This window comes from Amaranthus tricolor, chromosome 8 (assembly GCF_026212465.1).
Source record: "Amaranthus tricolor cultivar Red isolate AtriRed21 chromosome 8, ASM2621246v1, whole genome shotgun sequence".
Lineage (NCBI taxonomy): Eukaryota > Viridiplantae > Streptophyta > Magnoliopsida > Caryophyllales > Amaranthaceae > Amaranthus > Amaranthus tricolor.
Window position 1 is genome coordinate 26,939,384 of NC_080054.1, and position 20,845 is coordinate 26,960,228.

Sequence of the window (20,845 nt, forward strand, 5' to 3'; positions counted from 1 at the left end):
ATGTTGAATTATTCTCGGTAATTTTTCCTTTACAATATTATTACAAAATAGGATTGTATGCTGCAATAAGGAAATTGTAAATACATGATTGTGTATTAGTGTTCCTCCCTCTCCATGCAAGAAAGCACTATATAACTCAAATATGCGATTTTTTTGAGTCATTCTGGAACAACGGGAGTGTTACTTATTACGACCTAAATTTCAGTCCTTGACTCGGTATTTTTTGTAAACAAAACATGCACAAAGGAGAACACACTGCTATGATACTAGAAACCGAGCTCAACGTGGGAGTGCTCCATCACGAAGGTAAAACGACTCCACCCCATAGAGATCAAATGCTGTCGAACTTCCTCCCGAATCGCTGTATGGATTCAATCCCACTCTTTCATATATATCCTCGAGTTGTTTCACGACTTCCCCCATTGGCGGCCTATTAACGCCTAATTCCTCCACACACCTCAATGCCAAATCTATGTACTTCTCGATGCCTTTCAGTGAGGTTCCGAGACCAATACTAGGGTCTAGCACCTCATGAAGACCGTACAAATCCTGTGTTCTATCAACGGCTTTTTGAACTTCACTTACTACGTATCTTTCCCTATCTAATGCTGATCTCCCGGTTGCAAGTTCAAGCATTACCACTCCGAAACTGTAAACATCACTTTTCTCGTTCAACTTATAGGTTCGGTAATATTCAGGATCCAAGTATCCCTGCACAAGAAGATACGATTTTCATAACAATCGGTAAGACGCAGTGTTGTCGACTGCCAAGATAAGTCGGTAAGAGATCGACAAAGTAAAGTTATACGCACCATTGTTCCTTTTACTTCAGTGGTAATATAGCCTCTTCCACCGTCATTCATAGGCTTCGACAGACCGAAATCAGAAACTTTTGCATTCAAGTTTTCATCGAGCAGTATGTTAGTCGACTTGATGTCCCTATGCACGAACGGTTGGCTGGCTAGTTCGTGCAAATAAGCCAGGCCTCTGGCTGCATCGAGAGCTACCTGAATTCTTCTCTTCCAATCTAGTCGTATCCCAGATGTCCCTACATCAAACTCGAACAGAACTTCAATTACAAAAAAGAATATGCAGCGGATTTGTTGCATAGAGCGAAGGGGTCAGCCAGGAAAACGCACCCGAGAGACTCTCTTTCAAGGTGCCATTAGGTACATACTCGTAGATTAGTATAAGTTCTCGTTCCAAACAAAAACCCAATAACCTGACGAGGTTTTTATGATGAACTCTCGTTAGAAGCTCGATCTCAGCTTTGAACTGAAAACTGCCATGCTTTGATTCATGATTAGCTCTTTTAACAGCAACCAACAGTCCATTAGCAAGGGCACCCTTGTATACCTATTAGACATTGTAAACCAAAAACTTTATGATAGCACAAAATAGGACAAAATAGAAGTATATAGCATGTGAAATCCTCGATACATTGTAAAAAAAAAACACAAATCATAAAATATTCGGTTTTCTGTGAAGATTGATAACAAAAAAGTGGAAAGCCAAAGTCGAGTTATTTCTACGTGAGTAGTCTCATTTCTCATAGCATATAGCTATCAGAATCTTTCTTACCCGTTTATCGACAAAGTTAACATACTCGCTCTTACTACCATGGAATTGGTTCCATCCCCTTGACTTATCGAGATAATAAGTTAATTCCAATTAGTGATATTAAGTAGCAATGACATTTTGTGGTAGTAAACATACCTTCCCAAATCCCCCGGACCCAATAGCGCTTGCTTCCGAAAAGTTATTGGTTAGCTTTTTGACCTCTTCAAGTGAAAAAAGTCTCGATCCCGGCAGTTGTAAGGCGCTAGAGTTGCTTCCAGGCAACGTCCAAGGGGAGCCCGATCCAAGGCCTGCAATTTATAAATCATTGTCAGAATACTGAAAAAAAATTTGATTAGGAAATGATTCATTCTTCTCTTGGTAATGGAATCATCAAGTAGAAATGACTCGGAAAGGGTGCAGTATCCATTGGCTCCCAGCTAGGCGGGGTTTAGGGGTCGGACATACGCAACCTTGCCCATATAGGTAATAACAAAAAAGGTTGTTTCCAATTGATCTTTGCTACAAAACATTGTATGTAACTTCACATAAAATGAGCACATAATTTACAATCCATTATAATCTGAAACCCAAGAACTATAAATCTTTAAATCCATCGAAATAAGGGACATAGATTATAAACGTACGTACAAATTGTGGGTAGAATAAAAATATGAATGTCATTTGTTAAATTGTTTTGCATCCCTCTCCCCTCAAAATCTTTCAATGTAAATCAATCTGATTAGTCCTAGGCTCCTAGCTTAATCATTATGACCTACACAAATTCTCAAAGCAGACAGTCTCACGGTGAGACCATCCACATTGGGTTGGCCCGGTGTAGATTTACTGTCTTAATGTGATCACTTATAACCTTAAAGTGATCACAAACAGTTTTAAAGTGATCACTTCGAGAAATGGGCTAATTATATGGGCTCGTCTCATACTGAGACGGTCCCATACAAGACTTTTTGATTACCTGAAGGATAATTTGGTTCCACAGGTTTGGCAGGTTTCCTTCTGTAGCAGAAAAAGAAAACTCCAACACATAATGATACTAGCACAAATGCAGAAATTCCTACAGCAATTCCGATGATAGCAGCTGTACCGAGAGTCTTCTTTTCACCCGATCCAGGTTCATCTAATGTGACAAGAAAACACGAATTTTATAAAGGAAACATATCAGACAAAGCAGGGAAAAGGAAACAGTGTTAACCTGCAAACATCGTATACTCATCAGCAATGAAGTAGAACGTTCCATAAAAAGGCGGTGCCTTGAATGTCTGGTTGCTCATCATAAAACCCAAAATGGAAATCGCTGTCCTATTGAATCGATCTTGAGCAAGGGGGAAAATTTGCAAAGTAATTCCAAGGTAATTGGATGGATTTCTGCTTATATTACTGAGGGACACAGAATCAACAGGGAGCCGAAAGGCGAGAAAGGTAGTCATTAGCTTCAGCTCCAAAGCCGTGTAGTATGTAAAATTTTGCAAGTTCGAAAAATATGGGGCTCTAAATACAAAGTTCCCGGTGTAAGGATAGGCACATTGGCAATTTTGGCTAGAAAATTTATTGGAACTACAAGCAGTCGGGATACAGTTCCGTGGTGTAACATACGAGGGATTTGTCTGTTGAAGGCGTCCGCAGTAGCTTTGGACTCTATCGGTATCATCGTTACAAACAGGATTCTCAATAAGACTGCAAAAGTTAAAAAACCGTAAGCACAAAGTCGTAAGTGAAGAACAAACTTAGCAAGAAGAAATTACATACCTATTACAAAGTTAATCGAAAACTTACTTTAGTTGGAGCTGGCGGTCCCCAGATCTATGAGTGTAAGCAGATATGTTGTTGTTTTGCAAGTTAATGATCCGAAGTTCTGAGCTATGAGCATCACCGATATCCAACTTGCCATTGAGGTTATTACTCTTCATTAACCTTGATTCAAAAACCCGGTCAGAAAATTTCATTTGTATCGTATTTTAGTTTTCCTTTCGAGTATTACGTTGAACGCAAGATCAAATCAGTTATATAAAGCACTAGGTGTTCAGCAAAAACTACTAAGCAGGATTAATTTACATGTAATTTTGGAAATTCCATCCACAAACATGTCATCATCATCATCCCAATGAGTCCCGCCTAGAGGCAGGGTCTAGGAAGGGTGGGAAAGAAGGCAGGCCAATAACCTCATCACGAGGAAGTTGCGATCAAAGAGAACCCCTCAACTCGACCATCCATAAACATGTGTTTTTCTTCAAAAGATTTCACTGCCACTCAATACTACCTTTCATATGGTTATGGAATTCTATGAAGAATAGACATTCGAAGGTAGAAAAGTTTTTTTTTTTTCTTAGTTCTTAGTTTGACGAAATATGTGAGAGCTTTTCGGTATTAAGACAAATGCATGAGATTTTACTAAAAAACATATGAAATCATAGTCAAATGATACTTATACTTGCAGTAAACGAGGATACTTACACTTGATGTAAATGAGGGAGGCTGAAAAATGTCTCAGGAACCTCGCCTTCGATTGTAGTCCTTTCCATCATTCTGTAGGAAGTCGACAATAAAAATGAATGAATTACCGTTATATATAATGTACAAAAGCGAGATAAGTTTACTGGAACAGACAAAAAATCGGTTATTGTTTGTGCATCAGTGGCTACAAAGTAACAGCACAACATGAGCAATCGATTTGAAACAAGCAAAGAAAAGGTTGAGCATTTATGAGCGGAAGAGAACAATACAGATCTGTCAAAGAAGGCAGTGCAATGAGCCATGATGGAAAATCTGTGGCGTCAAAACTATTATTGCTCATATCCCTGCACATATCATAATCCATCAATTTTAACCATCAAAACAAACTGTAAAGCATAATAACACCATCCTAAACTTACAAGTAGCCGAGTCGGGTCATGCCAGTAAGGTCGGGCATAGGGCCTGTCAGTTGGTTGTTTGATAAAAGCCTGAAATGGGACACCCAAAAAATAAACAGAAATTATGTATCTCAAGAAACTAAAATAGCACAGAGCATCATCATCATCATCAACTCAATATCCAACTCCAAAACAAGGTCCAGGTGAGGGAAGGTAACGGATGATCCATACCCGTACCCCCTCCAGAGAGAGAGCCAGAGGAATATTGTTAATTTAACCCCCAAATAGTGAGAGACCAAGACAACACAGAGCATAGTGCATATATGTGGTAATGGGTTTGATCGTGGTAACGACACGGTGATGTAGTTATCGACTATCGCAAAACCAAATATCGGCCGAAAGAATGAGATATTCCTTGAAACAGCACAAAACACGGTTTTTTACACCGTTACAATGCGGGAAATGTCAGTTCGCTTATTTTTTAAGCCTTTACAACGTGACCGATGTGCTGCAGCCTTGTTTTTGCACTATGGCACAGAGTGAGAGTCCTAAAATTCATATGCACTTACATATCCTTTACATTAGTAAGATTGTTGATGTTTGAAGGAACAGGCCCACCGATTGCATTAAAATCGAGTCGCCTGCAAACCAACAAAGTTGAAGAATAAACACATTAGGAATTCAAACACCTACACACATAAAAATTTTCTCAACTATTTGTGTTTCTACATGAGATGGACAGACTTTACTTACACTGCCTCCAATGTTTGCACAAAACCAAGTGTTGGCGGGATATCGCCAGTAAGCTTATTGTTATCCAAAAGTCTGTAATAAGTAGCAAAACACAAACAGTAGTAGGTTAAATGATGGGGTAGAATAGTTATCTTGAACCATTGTTTGACTGATAGCTAACTTCCTTTTATTCAATCTAGATTAAGTGTTCACACAAAGGCAAAAGAAAAAACACTAATGATCATGAAAAAACAATGCCAAAACCTTTATCCCACAAGATTGGAATCGGCTACATAAACCAATACATCAATTCCACTGGTCGTCCACATGAATTCAAAGTATGATCATAAATGATAAATGCCTAATACTAGTACTATGAGAAGAACAAGTATCTGACTTTTATGTGAATATTTAGCAATAAAAGATTAATTCAGTAAAGTTTTCGTCCAATGCAAATATTGCATAGAAGTTTTACTTTATATCCCTTGACTCACAGGCGGATGTAGCCTTTGTCAATGCTGTCAACTGACAGCATTTAACAAGTTATATCTTTAAATATGCAAATAAGTGTACCGGTTAAGTTGATTAAAACATTGGTGTGTGACAGCATTGTCTCAGGTTATCAACATTACATTGGCATCATTTGATTTTATTTTGAATCCGCCCCCTGCCTTGACTCAAAGCTTAATACAAAAGACAAAGAAGTGATAACAAAAGTTATCATTTACAAAAGAAAATATTGAGACACATCTTAAAATCTCGAGTGTACTACTTACAAATGAAGCATAGTCAAATTTTCATGGAGCAGTTGAGGCGGAATTGAACCAGAGAGCTGGTTTCTTCCAAGGTGGCTGCACAACGAAGAGTATCCCAGATAACATAAAGCCATGATACGATTGTGAAAGGAAAGTATTAACGGAGAAAAGAAATATCCAAGTAATCAAACATACAAATGTTTGGTATTGATCAGCATGTCCAGACCCGGTGTAGTCCCATTGGAGATTGGTATTGTTCCTGTAAGCTTATTTTCACCAAGATCCAACCAAAAAAGCTTAAGCAGATTACCGATTGTGTTAGGTATACTTCCGCTAAAGCTATTAGAATTCAAGTATCTGCACGAGAAACATCGCACATTCCAAATTGAACATTAAGGGACTTATGGAAAGAGGGAACAGCAGGAAAATTGTTACGAGTTAAGATAATCATACAGGAATCTCAGTTGTGACAGAGATCCAATTGTATCTGGGATCGGTCCATTGAAACTGCAGCCAACCAGGACCCTGAAGCACGCGAGTAAAATAAAAATTGTTGCAATAAACTGTATTTATGCACATAACTAGATAGTAAATGATCCTTACAGGTTTGTGAGCTTTGAAAGTTTCCCGATTGCTGAAGGAAGTGACCCCGTCAAACCCTTATTATAAGACAGGTCTCTAAACCAAAGAAAGCAACAATCAGATTACACAAGATGTAATATAGAAACTTAGTAATACTCAAAAGCGACACACAAAAAGAAGTAAAAGAAAAGAGATATTCGGTATCAAATAGAAAAAAAATAACACAACTTAATCAAGTGTAAATGGTGGTTTCAGCACACAAAATATGTGCTTGAGTCGAATTCATTAGCGTTCGACAAACTGGAAAAGTGGCAATCAAATGATGAATTTATTGACGGTAAATGCACTAAGCCACAAACTCCAGTGACAGTTAATCACAAGCAAAACATCTAAGACCTAAGAGGAGACACACATAGTTTCCTGTTGTTCCTTAATGTTTGTACCATTGTAACATAATTCGTCAGTTAATTCGCTTTTGAAATTCGCGATTCGCTCACAATGACCTAAAACAGCCCAAAACCGACCATAATTCGCTTTTTTTGATTCACGATTGGCAAGGAGATTAGTGAATCATGTGACAGTGTTTTGTACCATATGAATTGAATATGTAAAAGCTTTTTGAGTCAAATGGGGATAATATTTCATTGACAGCGGGAGAAGATTTTAGACATCTAATACAGTAGTGAGAAAATCACAAAATGGAAGGAAAAGGAATAACATAAACATACCAAAAATAGAATGAAAAGGAAAAATGTGAGGAACTTACAGAATTCTTAGTTCTGATAATTCTTGGATATCACTTGAAAGAGTTCCTTCAAGCCTCATGCTTGCCAACATTCTGAGCCAGAAAACTTACACAATCAGATAAAGAAGATTCTAGAAGCAGTAGAAATTATAACAGGTAAAGTTTCTCACATAGCGATCACTCGAGAACCATTGCAGACAATTCCTTGCCAGTTGCGGCCACAGGGATCAGGAAAACCAGTCCAAGAAGGCGGCACATTCTGCCATAGCGCCTTCAAAGCAATTAAACCTGCAACTGCATGCACCGAAATTTCAGCTACAGAGTTTGGACAACCAAAGTTTATGCAAATTCATCAGTTCCTCCTATACTACTAGACTTCGAAATGAGCAGGAAGACTGTCCAAGGTGTAATGTTGGAGATAATACACATACAGAGAATAAAGGTTAAACAGGCAACAACTCAAATGTTATGAACATGTTTTTACCCATATTTGCATGAGCACAATAGAAGAGATTTCACGCTACATGTTCGAAGTGCCTTCAACGTGCCTCTAAAATGTTATACAAGATTGTCAACACTACTTCTAGAAGAATTACAATATCAAAAATACACCCTATTTTTAGTCCCCCTTTTGCCTCAAATAAATAACAATGTCAAAATACTTGAGAGTTAGACATGGGTATGGCCGTATGGGTATCTAGAACTTCATTTTAGACATACACATGAAATGTTCTCATAAATTAGGCACGTCTGCAAGTCTCATACTTGAAACATACCTATGTCCAACACAAGTACACGAGATGAAGTAACATCGCATATGAGTGCTCAACAAATTCACTGCTTCCAACTTGGATTTACAAATCATAATTAAGGGAGTGTTTGTGGTTTGGTGTAAAACACTTTTCTAAAAAACTGTTTCACATTTTCAGTTGTTTGGTTTTACAAAGAAATTATCATAGAAACCTTAGGTGAAACAAATCTTCTATCACTTTGTAAATATTTTCCTCCAAAATTGCAAGAAAATCAATTTTCCTCCATTCTTTCATCCCCAACACTTTTATTTCCCTCCAGATTTTCCATTAACCCAAACAAAAGAATTATAATATCATTGAACCAACACAAAAAAAAGCTCAAGCTAATGGTTGAGGCCCCAAAATATGTTATATACCCTGACACAACCCCTCATACGAGACCCTTTTGGGCTGGAAGTGTGGATGCAATACAGACCCTCCTCATAGGGGTGGTTGAAATTCAAACCCGTAATCTCTTATCACGTTAGCTTTTGATACCATATTAAGGAACCAACTCAACCAAAAGCTTAAGCTAATGGTTGAGGCCCCGTAATAATAGTTTTCATGAAAATAGTTTTACACGCAATATGTTTTCCGACAAACCAAACACTCCTAAGGGATAACAGAAAGAACAAGCACAGAACTAACCATCATTAGAGTCTGTTTCAGAATGAACACAGAGCATAGTGCATATAAAAAGCAGAAAAATTGCTATAACTGGATTCATTGATCCAAATTTCATGATTCAAAAGGTATTATGAAACCCCACTTCAGATTTCACACTCAACTAAGGAGAAAGTTTATAAAATTCTATGAAAATCAATAAAAGGGTAAATTTTCCTTTTGTATTTCACTACAGCATAAATATACAAAGTAAGAACTGAATATTTCAAATCCAGAATCAGCAAATAACACAGCATGTTTACCAAGTCAGATCTATGTCCATAAGACCATAACTAAACATGATTAACAATAAGAAATAACCAATTTGAAGCATTTTTATAGTATTATTACCCATTTTTGTCTTATCAAATTACCATCAATATTGTCAGCACCTAAAAATTTCACATTAATAATCGTCATGCTAAACTTTTTGCGTGTGAAAATACAAAAAATCAAAACTTTAACCAGTTTCATAAATCGAAAGGAATAATGTAAAAAATGAACAACTAGTTTCTTACTTCTTTGACAACCTTTGAAGAACAATGACCCATTTGATTTTTGGTATTAAATGATAATGAAAAATTTGTGTAGTTTTAAGATATGAATAACACAAATACATTTAATGAAATTGTAAATTGTAAATTATTTTTTATTACCACTATTTAATACTAACATCTAAACAGGCAGAAAAAGGATATTAGGGACGATGATATATTCATAAACAAATATATGTTGACTTTTGTAGAGAAACTGAAAATGAATTTAAATTAGGGTTTTAAAAGTACCAGAAATTGTCTTTGAGATTATGAAATTAGCAAATTGTTGAAGATGAACAAGTTGACATGCACCATAACATAATTTTTATAAAGAAGTGAGCTGAATTAAAAAGAATTTGTTATATTTTCATAGAAGTATTGGTTAGATGGCTGTGTCACCAATTCTTGCCGACTTGCCTCGTTAGGGGAGGGTTTGGGATAGAGTTGTTCGTCGACAGGCTTAGGCGGTAGCGGATTGGATAGTACTTAAAAATTTTACCTATGAGTTTAAATATTTAAAAGTACGTTTGTATTTGCGGGCATATTTTATTGCCGCTATCTGTTCATTTTTAAAACGGACAGGATCCGCGAGTAGGCAGGTATTTCTTATATAAAAATTTAAAATATAAAACATATTAGTTAAGTTTTAATAGCAATTAAAATACAATACATTGTCTAAAATACTGTAAATATATATAAGTCTCAAAATACTCAAATTACATGTATATTGAATATAGACGGTGGAGTCGGCTACTTCTTTGAACTTTGATAGTCGACTGCTTGAGTGCTTTAAGGGTTAAAAATATTGAATGTAGACGATAGAATTAGAAATTTTAAAGTCTAAAAGAAGCAAATCATAAGGCTAGTACAAGAGTAATAAACTAAAGCTGGGTATGGGTACTAATTACTAAAGTTGGGTATGGGTCATGTAGTAGTACTAGTTTAATAATTAATAGAATTAATTATATAATAAATAATATATTAAACTAAGTGGGCGGACGGGTATTACCCATCCAAGCTTATAAATTTTTTTGGAAGAGTGGGATGGGTCGAGCCTGACGCGTAGCCCGCCTATGAACAGCTCTAGTTTGGGATAACGTTTTTAGTAGTTACAAGGTAAACCGAGAGAATGAGAGGGCTAAAGCGAACGCAACAAGAATCGAGGTTGGGTTCTATCTAGAAAAAAAAGTATATGCTCCTACTGAGATAAGACCCAATTTTTCGAATAATATAAATTATGCGTGTTGACGAACAAGATGGTTTGAGGAGGTCTTGCTTCACTGGGTGATCAGACACGGTAATATTCAAATAAAATAAATAAGGTGCATGGTTTAATATCTACAATTATACTATATACATACGACATACATTTCATCACTTCATGTTGTTAACTTCCACCTAAGCAGGAGTTGAGGGCCAAATATATGCAACTTTACCCTTTGTTAGTAATAACAAATTAAAAAATTGCAACGAATTTACCTTTGATAACAAATATCATATGCAACTTCACATAATTAAATATACGTAATATAATAATCCATCTTGATATAGTACTCCATCATATTTCAAAACCAAAAAATTATAGCATACTTCTATACATTTGAAAGTGACTTTATGACTCTTTTACAGCGTAATGTACATATTTCATCCGTTATATTAAGCTTGCTATCAATAGTGATATTTTCCCACACATATCACAATCAGTTGCAACTATTTCAGAACCGATAAGTGTGAAGTCATTATTATAGGTAACAAGAGAATCATCAGAGTAAGAATGTCTAAAACTTTTTCCAATACTTGATGGTTCATAAATTTGAGAAGTTGTAGAATCAGCATCTGGTAGCATTCCTACCATCTGCATGATGTTTTCCAGTTCTTTCACAACTTCCCCCATTGTTGGTCGATCGACCCCAAATTCTTCAACGCACTTCAAAGCCAAATCCATGAACTTGTGGAAACCGACTAGGGCGTTTGTCAATGAAAGAAACAATGGATCAATAATTTCACCCAAGTTATATAATTCCTTGGACTTATCTACTGTTTCTTTGATCCGTTTCACTATATATTTTCCTAGATGAATTGGTTTGTTTGCGGTTACCATTTCTAATAAAACAACACCGAAACTATAAACATCACTTTTCTCAGTCAACTGATTTGTCTGGAAATATTCAGGGTCAAGATATCCCTGCACCAACAGAGCATATAATAACGTTAATATAATGCTTCATATGTTCAAGACTTAAGCTGATCCTCGATGCACGTATAGCTAACCCCCTCCCAACTCGACCAAATTTGGAGTCGGTTAAAGGCATTGAGATGATGCAATGTTGTTGTCTAATAGGTTTAAGGCGTTTAGCATATCACTTGAGAAGAGCTTAACGAGTTAATGAAGGTAAACCTGACTCTCGTTTCTTCTATTCATTTAGGCACTCTTGTTAACATATCGACATATATGCATCTAGTTAGCCAACTTAGAAAATTTCAATTTTTTGGTCGAGAATGCATTGTGGAGATCGTTACGATCATGTTGTAGTGTGGTGGACTCGACTAGGGTACTTAAGGTAAATTCAAGAGTCTGAAAACTTTACATAATGAATTTTATACTAACCATTGTTCCTTTGACTTGAGTAGTAACATATCCCTTGTCAGCGTCACCATAGAGCCTGGAAAGCCCAAAGTTGGCAACTTTTGCATTTAGATGATCGTCAAGCAAGACGTTAGCAGACTTAATATCCTGGTGTATAATTGGTGGATCAGCAAAGCTCATGCAGATACTGCAGTCCCCGAGCTGAGCCTAAGGCTACTTTAAGTCGTCTACTCCAGTTTAAATGAATCCTCAACTTACCTGCATAGACAATACATGCATCTTAGTCGAGAGGTCACGTCATCATCATCATCATCCCAGTTAGTCTTGCCCAAGGCAAGGTCTGGGGAGGATGGGAAAGAAAGTAGACCAATACCCTCATCACGAGAAGGTCGCAATTGTAACATTCACAAATCAATCTTACAAAGAAACAAAGTATAGACCAATACCCTCATCACGAGGAGGTCGCAAACGTAATCTTCAAAAATCAATCTTACAAAGTATACCACGTGATATTGCATCTTAAAAACACCAGTAATGTGATAAATTTGTTATTGGGCTTGTACATAGCAAGACCCGCATGAGAGGAGAATTGACTGCACACGTTCCATTATAAAACCAATTGGTATTAGGTATAGCCCATCAAGTATATATGTTAGTCAACCATACCTCTTTCTAATTATTCGATATGGATCAGATGTGGGTTATTTTCCAACATGAACTTTGTTGCAGAAAGGTGAAAGACTAAGTAAATTACCTGAAAGGCTGTCTACAAGAGTACCATTTGGAATAAATTCATAGATCAACATCTGCTCTCCATGATCAAAGCAGAATCCTAGGAGTTTCACAAGATTCTTATGGTGGACCCTCGATAGGAACTCTATCTCATTTTTAAACTCGCGATTACCTTGCTTGGATCCTGGCTCAGATCTTTTTATAGCCACAATCTGTCCATCACTAAGTACTCCTTTGTAAACCTACCTACATACATACAATGAGTAAATGGCAGTCCTGCTTATACTTTTAAAGACAATATATATGTACTTATAGTTTCATCCAAGAATGTATTACAAAGTTTTTAGTGGACTATCCAACAATTATGTCAAAGCCTTCACCCCAAAAATTGAGATAGGCTACATGAATCAATAGATCATCTAGTGGTCGTCCATATGGATTCTTCTTCTCCATCCATTTTGATCTTCTACAGTCTCCATCTATAAGTCTAAATTCTTCATACTCCTTTTCACTTCTGTCCTCCATGTCACCTTCGGTCTTGCTCGCTCTCTTTTTAAGTTCCTTGAGATTCGATTTTATTTTTTCTTTACCAGTTTGCTAATATCTCGTATTTGCACATACCCAAATCATCTTAAACAATTTTCTTCCATTTACTATGTTCCTCTCTAAAAGCCAAACATTCGAATTCATATAGTAGTCTTAGTGTAATGGTTCGATCGATAAAATTTGCCTTTAGCTTTAGAAGCACACCTCAATCACATAATATCCTAGTAGCCACTCTCCATTTTTCCACTGATACTTTAATCTATGGGTCATATCTTATTGGATATCCTCATTACTGAAAAATATGGACCCAACTGTTACATTACAAATTTGTAAAACCATATAACCTTTTGAAACTCAAAAGTAAAAAACAAAAGAATAGGTACTTAAGGCGGTTGCCTTTTTTTTAATCAGAAAGTAAGGCTGGAAAATCCCCCTACATGATAGGGAGATGGAAATCCTTACTTTACGTGATGAGAATCAAACCTATATCAAGACTGAAAGGAAAAGTCTTCCTCACAAGGATGAAAGGGAAAGGATTCAACCATCAGGCCAACCCATGTAGGAAAGGTTATTCCATGGTTAAAATACTTTATAACATACATTGGCAGGGTGAACTAATTTAATTTGACTGTGTAAACAAACCTTGCCATAACCCCCAGAACCGACATGGTTAGCTTCAGAAAAATTGTTAGTAACATTTCTTCAATTCTTCAAATTTGAAAAACCGATATCCTTTCAACTTAGAAACAACTCCGTGTGAGCTCCAAGATACTGCAACATGGATCAGAACATTAATCAATAAGTTTCATGAGTTCATAAGGGTTAGTTTACTACTCACACAATTGAAATGATTCTTCCTGGCTGCTACATACCAATTGGATTAGCCTTTTGCTTTGCTTTGTCTGCTCGTTTCTTCAGATAACATGCATAAAATCCAGCACATACTAATAGCAATAGTAGAATCACAACTCCTATTACAGCACCAATTATTGTAATTGCATGCGTTGAACTTTTCTTTTCTGTGATACAGAAATCTTATTTAGAGAGTTCACATAAAATGCAGATAAAGACCAACTCCGAGCAAAGGAATCTAAGACGCGAATTCTAGGAACCAATCATTGTAGGATGATAAAATACAGATAAAGTATTGATAAGTCACCTTCAAAATGAGTGTAAATATCTGCATGAAAAACATAGGGTTTGAACGCCTTCGGTGGTTGGTAACTCTGATTGCTCAAGACAAACCCAGGTTTGATCACTGCAGTTCTGTTGAAATGATCTTGCTCAGCAGGAAAGAATGCTAAATGCATCGTAAGGTAGCCAAAATTTTCTAACGATACATTACTTAAAGAGACAGCATCCACAGGAAGTGAAAAGTTCACAAAACTTTCCAGAAGAGATTTCTGAAGTTCGGTGAAGTATCCTTCATTTCCCGAGACTGAAAAGGAAGGAGCTCGGAGCATCAAAGTGCCAGTGTATGGATATGCACATTTGCAGTTAGAGCTCGACATTTGGTCGTGGGCACATTTATGAGCCACACAAAACACTGCTGTGCTGTATGTGGTTCCTTGCAGCTTGCTACTGCAGTACAGTGATTTTACTAAACTTTTTTGACAATGCGGGTTATCTTGTAGCCTACGAAACAAAGGTTAATTTGTTCCATGAGAACTATGCACAAGAAACTAAATCGGAAAAACAACTCAATTGTTGGGTGTCAAATGGCCATTGCACAAGATCAGAAAAACAAAAGAGTAACAAATAAAATTAGCTAGTCTCGAAAGTTCGATAGTTCTTATTATGAGGTTATGATAAAGCTTGACTTAAAAAAAAATTCTTGGGTAAACTTTTTATATGTGAATAGGGCCCCTCGAGACGGCCCTGAGCGATTGTTAATTATGCTCCCTGAAAATATGAATCATAATAACTAGCTTAGTTTATCCATGCAAGGACAGAAACTTACATTAATGTGTAATTGGATCCAGGCACCACATCGACAGTATTGATGGAATTATGCTCCAGATCAATGATATTCAATTGTAGGCTATACCCGCTATCAATATTTAAGCTCCCATATAGCCGATTATTCTTCAAATTTCTATAATAACAAAGCATATAGATGAAAACAAAAGTACCAAGGTACAATTAATGAAATTTCTCCTAGCTTATGAAACAAGTTCATGATCTACACTTACACAGTCTGCAACTCAGGGTTGTTGAAAAATTCAGCAGGAATCTGTCCTACCAGTCCTGTCCGTTCCATAATTCTGCAAGTACGATGTTCAATAACTCAATTTCATATGTAAGAATAAAAAATCACAAAACATAATAGTACTTAGGTACAGAAAAACGTTCAAATGGAAATATTGTTGTATGTGTTTCAAGTATAGGAAGAACAAGTAAATGGATTTATACGAGGTTTATGTTTCATGATTTTAAGGCTTAAAGTGTTACATTTTGGATATATAGTTACCCTCTGATACCATACCATACCATCATACCCAGTAGATTCCGCTTAGAGTAGGGTCCGCAGGGAGTAAGTGATTGACAAACCACACTCGTACCCTTTAGAAGAGAGGGAGTTACCCTCTAATAGTTGCTTGCATATTTGACAAAAGTATCAAAACAAGTCTAATCACAAATCTAGTGTACAAAGATGCAACAATGCATAATACAGAACCGAAGATATTACCAAGAGAGACTACAATACATCATGAAAAAGAGAGGTTTATTAAAAGTGTATGAGATAGAAAGCATACACTGTTTTCAGGGATGCAATGTCGTAAACCATATAGGAACCTTTGTAGCAGCAAAACTGTTGTTGCTCAAATCCCTGTGTATCGAAAGATATTTTAATCGTAAACCGAGGAGAACGTAGCATCGAGTATTATCTCATTAGTAATAGTTGGGACTGTAGAGTAACATACTTATCCAGTTAATTAGCTTTTTGAATTCAAAGTGACTCTAAAATAGCACAAAGCCGACCATAATTCGCTTTTTTGATCCGTGATTTGCAAGGAAATTATGTAACAATCGGTAAGAGAAGATCTAGGCCTTGTCATTTCATTATCCAAAAACTTCAAAGGCTAAATTTCTGGAAAATTTTAAACAAAAAAATAATTTAGGAAGTAATTTTTTGAATAAAACAAAAACAGAAAATAGTGTTTTTTTTAAAAAAAAAGTGTTACAGAAGTTAGTTCCTTGAAATATTTCCTATAGATAATGAAGAATGTTACAAAGATGGGAAGGAATAAAAGGTCGGTATCTGAAACAACGAATTTGAACATATTGACATCTTTGTCTTGATGCTAAAAAATGCTTAATAATTGCATGTTTCTTTTCATACTTACACAGAGATAAGGTTATCCATGCTTGTAAGATTAGGAACAGGACCAGTTAGTTCATTGTTGCAAAGAACCCTGAAAGTACACAAATTTAGTGGATAAATATATCATAAAGAGATATCAATGAAAATCTAGTGAAATTCTCTTACAGCTCGCTGACATTAGTAAGTTTGTTCAAATTTGATGGAAGAGGCCCACTCAATGCATTTCTGTCGAAACGACTAAAACAAAAAAGAAAAACAGATATATAACGGAATAATACTCCATAAATCCATAATGTAATTAAACAATGCTTATTGGACACTTACACCGCCTGCAAGGTTTGGACAAGGCCTAATGTTGGAGGAATTCTCCCGGTGAGTTTATTGTTATCGAAAAGGCTGATTGAGCAAGACGACAATCATTAGAAAATTGCTATCCAACGAAAAACGATAAAAAAATTATCAAGGAATTGGAACATATATTTTACATATGCTTATGCTAGTAATAGGAAGTGCATTGACTCTTTGTAGCTTGGTTTCCCTTCTAGCCTACGTTAGTTGGTTTCTGTTGGTTTCCCGCCTTTAGTTTTTCTTTGTGTTCTTGTTTGTTCCTGGTTTGGATAATGAATATACCATTCCATCTTCCAAAAAGAAGAGAATGTGTGCAAGTACACATAAAATTTGTGACCCATTGTTGCATGTTTAGTCGATGATATTGTCTAACATACAAAGCAAAAAATAGTAGGATCTTATGATCGCACTTACACATGGATTAGAACCATTTTAGAACTAAAAAAGACTCGGTGGGATTTCTCCAGAGAGCTGATTTATTCCGAAGTGACTGAAATGGTTTAAATCTAATCAGAAATTGGTCAATTGGACACAGAAATATAGTAATAAAAAACTCAAGGTAGGATAAGAATGGATACAAGTGCTTTGTATGAAGTAGCATATCAAGTCCGGGTTTGGTTCCATCAGAAACAGGGATGCTTCCACTGAGCTTATAGTCCGATAGATCCAGCCAATACAGATGTTGCAACTTACCAATGGAAGCTGAAATTTCTCCGGTGAAGCTGTTTGAACTCAGTGATCTGCATGTTTTAAAGTTTGGTATAAGGAAAATTTTAAGGCCAAACATAGGAAAAAGAGGAAGAAACGAAAAGAAGCACAAGTAAGATTCTTACAAATACACGAGCTTCTGGAGTGATCCGACTGTATCAGGGATTCGACCAGAAAAGCTACACCCAAGAAGAATTCTTTCCGATGAAAAAAAAAGATGTATCCGTTAGCTGTTGGATCAAAGTTCAACGTTGGGCTTACATGTAAATATTTATATGTTGTTATAATTAATTAAAATTATCTTTATGCCCTTATTAAAGTGATCTAATTAAATTTAAAGGGTTTGGGCTTAAGTGTATTAATAGGTTGTGCGCCTTAAATGTGTAGAGACTCGTTTTATGACTGGGTTCTATGATGGGCCGAATACCAGTTACAAGTTATTATATATATATATATATATATATAAATCAGTTATGGTCCCTAGGTTATACATATTCTCTTTTCTCCTGCTATCCTATTATCAGATAGAATCAAGAGTGATAACATTAAGGATCGTCATTCTAGGAAATACTTGTCAATCTAGAAGATCTAATCGCATCTGTTTCCAAGATTATCTCTTGCGACATGGAATTAGGTATCCTTCAGTTTTGTCCAATTATTTTGTTCTTCTAATTCAACATAATCGATCTTATTTGTTAGTAAAGGTATTCACTTTTTTTGTCCCCTCATTAGCATGATGCATCAATGAAAGTAGTGAATACCAATTGTTTCAAAGAAATGTTGAAAGTTTATTACAAGGTTGTAAGCTCTGATAGTTCTCCAATATTTGAAGGAACAGAACCTGTAAGCCCTTTATTGTAGGAAAGATCTCTACATTAATTAGACAAGAGGGTAAGAATGTGAATCATGAAACCAAAAAAAAGAGTCACTATTCTATGTGCTCTATTACAAGATTCATGATCTTGTTTGATTCTACATATTTTTCTGATTTTCACATACAACAAAACGTTGTAATTCAGGCATATTCCACAAAATTTAGTTCATATAAGTGTATTGAACCGCAAATTTTCATCAACAATACTGTCAAGAAACTAACTCAACAAAAATTTGATGGTTGAAGCCTCAAGATATGTTGTATACTCTGACACGCGCCCGTACACGAAAGCCTTTTAAATGTGGATGCAGCACAAGCCCTTCTTATAATTGGCGCTGAGTATTCCACTTTTAAATGAGGGGTGGTTAAAATTCAAACCAGCGACCTCTAGGTTCTGGTAATTAGGGCCCGGGATTTGTTATATGCTCTACTATTACATATATGATGTGGTTGAAAGAGTACAAAACTTACAAGACCTGAAGTTCAGACAAAGTTGCTAGGTCTCCTGTCAGCTGAACTGTCAAACCCATATTTAATAATGTTCTAAATCACAATACATAAAAAATAGGGTTAGACACAAATTGTATACAAAGCGTCATTGATAGGGCAAAAAATTTTTGTTCTTTGGTTTCGGATTACACTGGATTAAAGTAAAATGACTCATTAAATAATGTGCATTTCTTATTATGTAAAGTTGAACATGACGTTTTCTACCATCGGCTAATCAGAAATAACCTCTTAGTTAGTTTTATCATTAACAAGGATAGGGTAAGGTTACGTACATTCGACCCTCTCAAACTTCACCTTAGGTGAGAGCCACTACATGGCAATGGGGTAATGAAATGTTATGTGAAAGTATTCATAAATGGAACATACATGGCAACAACTCGAGAATTGTTGCAAGCAATCCCTTCCCATCCATTGCCACAAGGTCTCCCCCTTTCCAGCTCTCAGGCATGTTTGTCCACCCATCTGTGAGAGCCTTTAAAGCAGCAAGTGCACAAACATTTTTGTTGAAGTTAATGCAAAATTATCAATCCAGTTTCAATTTACAGCCCCAACCAAGTAAATGACAAATTAAGAAATGATATATAGACCATCCTTTTGAAAGAACTTTGAATAATAAGCAATTGAAATGTTCTTATTTCTGCATATGTAAATGCAACTTTACTGCCAATCATGCTTATTTCCTTGTTCTTTTAAAAGGGATAAACCAATTCAACTAAAAAACTTTTTAGGCTAGAAGTATAGATATAGCAGAAGCCCTCTTCATATAAGACATTAAATATTCCACTTGAAACGAGGGGATGATCTACCATCACAATGGCTTTTCATACCATGTCTAGGAACTATATTAATCAAAAACCTAATTTAATGATTGTTATCCTATGTTATACGCTCTTTCACACTCCATCACATGAGAATCCTTTGAGGGAAAAGTGTGGATACAACTCCTTATACCTTAAATTTTTATAAATAGTAACTTGAAATAAGGGACAAATGAGATTTGAATGTGTGACCTCGTGTGTTGTGTTGGCTTTTAATGTCTATGTCAAGAAACCAACTGAACTAGAAGCTTAAGTTGATGGTTTCTCAAGCTGATGGTTTTCTGGCTGCAACCTTCTAATATAAGGGTATAGTTTGCCGTTTTCAATCCCTACTATACCCTGATCATAGCTGAATGAGCGGGATATAAGGGGCATGACATTCATTATGATGATGACCATGTTTATATAAAAAAATGCAAAAAATAACAGAAGTACAAGGAAGAAAGACAAACAAAATGATGCATCCATGGAGACTTACAATCTTGGTTGTTTGTGAGTGGTGTACTACTCCAAAAAAGGATGCAAATGAATACTAGAAAAGTAACAATTCTTAGGAACATCATTCCAAAACTTACAACACTCATTTTTTAACAATTTGTAAAAGTGATAGCAAATGATCTAATTCAAACTATGAATAGCTATTTTTAACAAGTGCATATACTTGAATGAAAGCCTTTTAACAGTGAGACATATTCTAAAATGAAATATTGTGCCACTAAATTTGCCTTATAGACATTGATAGGAAATAAACGAAAAAAATATTAAAACAAATACATTGATAGAATAAAAAGGTAACTTAAATGTATACACCAGAATTAAAAGAAAAAACATTAGGTTATGATCAAAAGCAGAAATTTTACAAATTGGTTAAATTTGACTAAATAGGAAAGTGGGATAAATTTCGGGTGATAGAGAAGAATTCAACTTGTTATTCAGAAAGCACTTGATTACAAATTTTACCTTAATATCTTATTAGAAGACCTTTGTTAGCCATTCACCCGTAATCCGATGATGGTTGACTAGTAAGTCCTAATTTGTGGCAATGTGAATTTGGGGGACTATGGACTAGGGTTTGAGAGTACTCCATACTCCATAGAATGAAAAACGCTTTTCAACCTGACTTGCACCATCTGATCACAACCTCTTTCGGTAAGGAATGATCTGTA

General features: G+C 35.8%; 1 protein-coding gene and 1 pseudogene across 2 annotated transcripts; both read right to left on the reverse strand.

Moving 5' to 3' along the window:
- Positions 1–263: 263 nt before the first annotated feature.
- On the reverse strand, positions 264–9,652 carry LOC130820534 (leucine-rich repeat receptor protein kinase HPCA1-like). 2 transcript variants are annotated; one of them, XM_057685948.1, is made up of 19 exons: positions 9,481–9,652; positions 7,412–7,535; positions 7,263–7,334; positions 6,518–6,592; positions 6,368–6,439; positions 6,110–6,271; positions 5,936–6,010; positions 5,181–5,252; positions 4,997–5,068; positions 4,449–4,517; positions 4,299–4,373; positions 4,030–4,101; positions 3,352–3,489; positions 2,771–3,252; positions 2,534–2,695; positions 1,717–1,868; positions 1,140–1,356; positions 813–1,048; positions 264–711 (listed from the first exon to the last, which is right to left on the reverse strand). In XM_057685948.1, the coding sequence occupies exons 3-19, from the start codon at positions 7,331–7,333 to the stop codon at positions 280–282; spliced, it is 2,634 nt and encodes an 877-aa protein (XP_057541931.1). In that variant the 5' UTR covers position 7,334; positions 7,412–7,535; positions 9,481–9,652; the 3' UTR covers positions 264–279. The 2 variants fall into 2 exon arrangements, with proteins under 2 accessions (XP_057541931.1, XP_057541932.1); XM_057685949.1 differs by lacking the exon at positions 9,481–9,652 and adding an exon at positions 9,214–9,379.
- An 818-nt stretch (positions 9,653–10,470) lies between these two features.
- LOC130820985 (leucine-rich repeat receptor protein kinase HPCA1-like) lies at positions 10,471–20,617 on the reverse strand (annotated as a pseudogene).
- Positions 20,618–20,845: the final 228 nt, after the last annotated feature.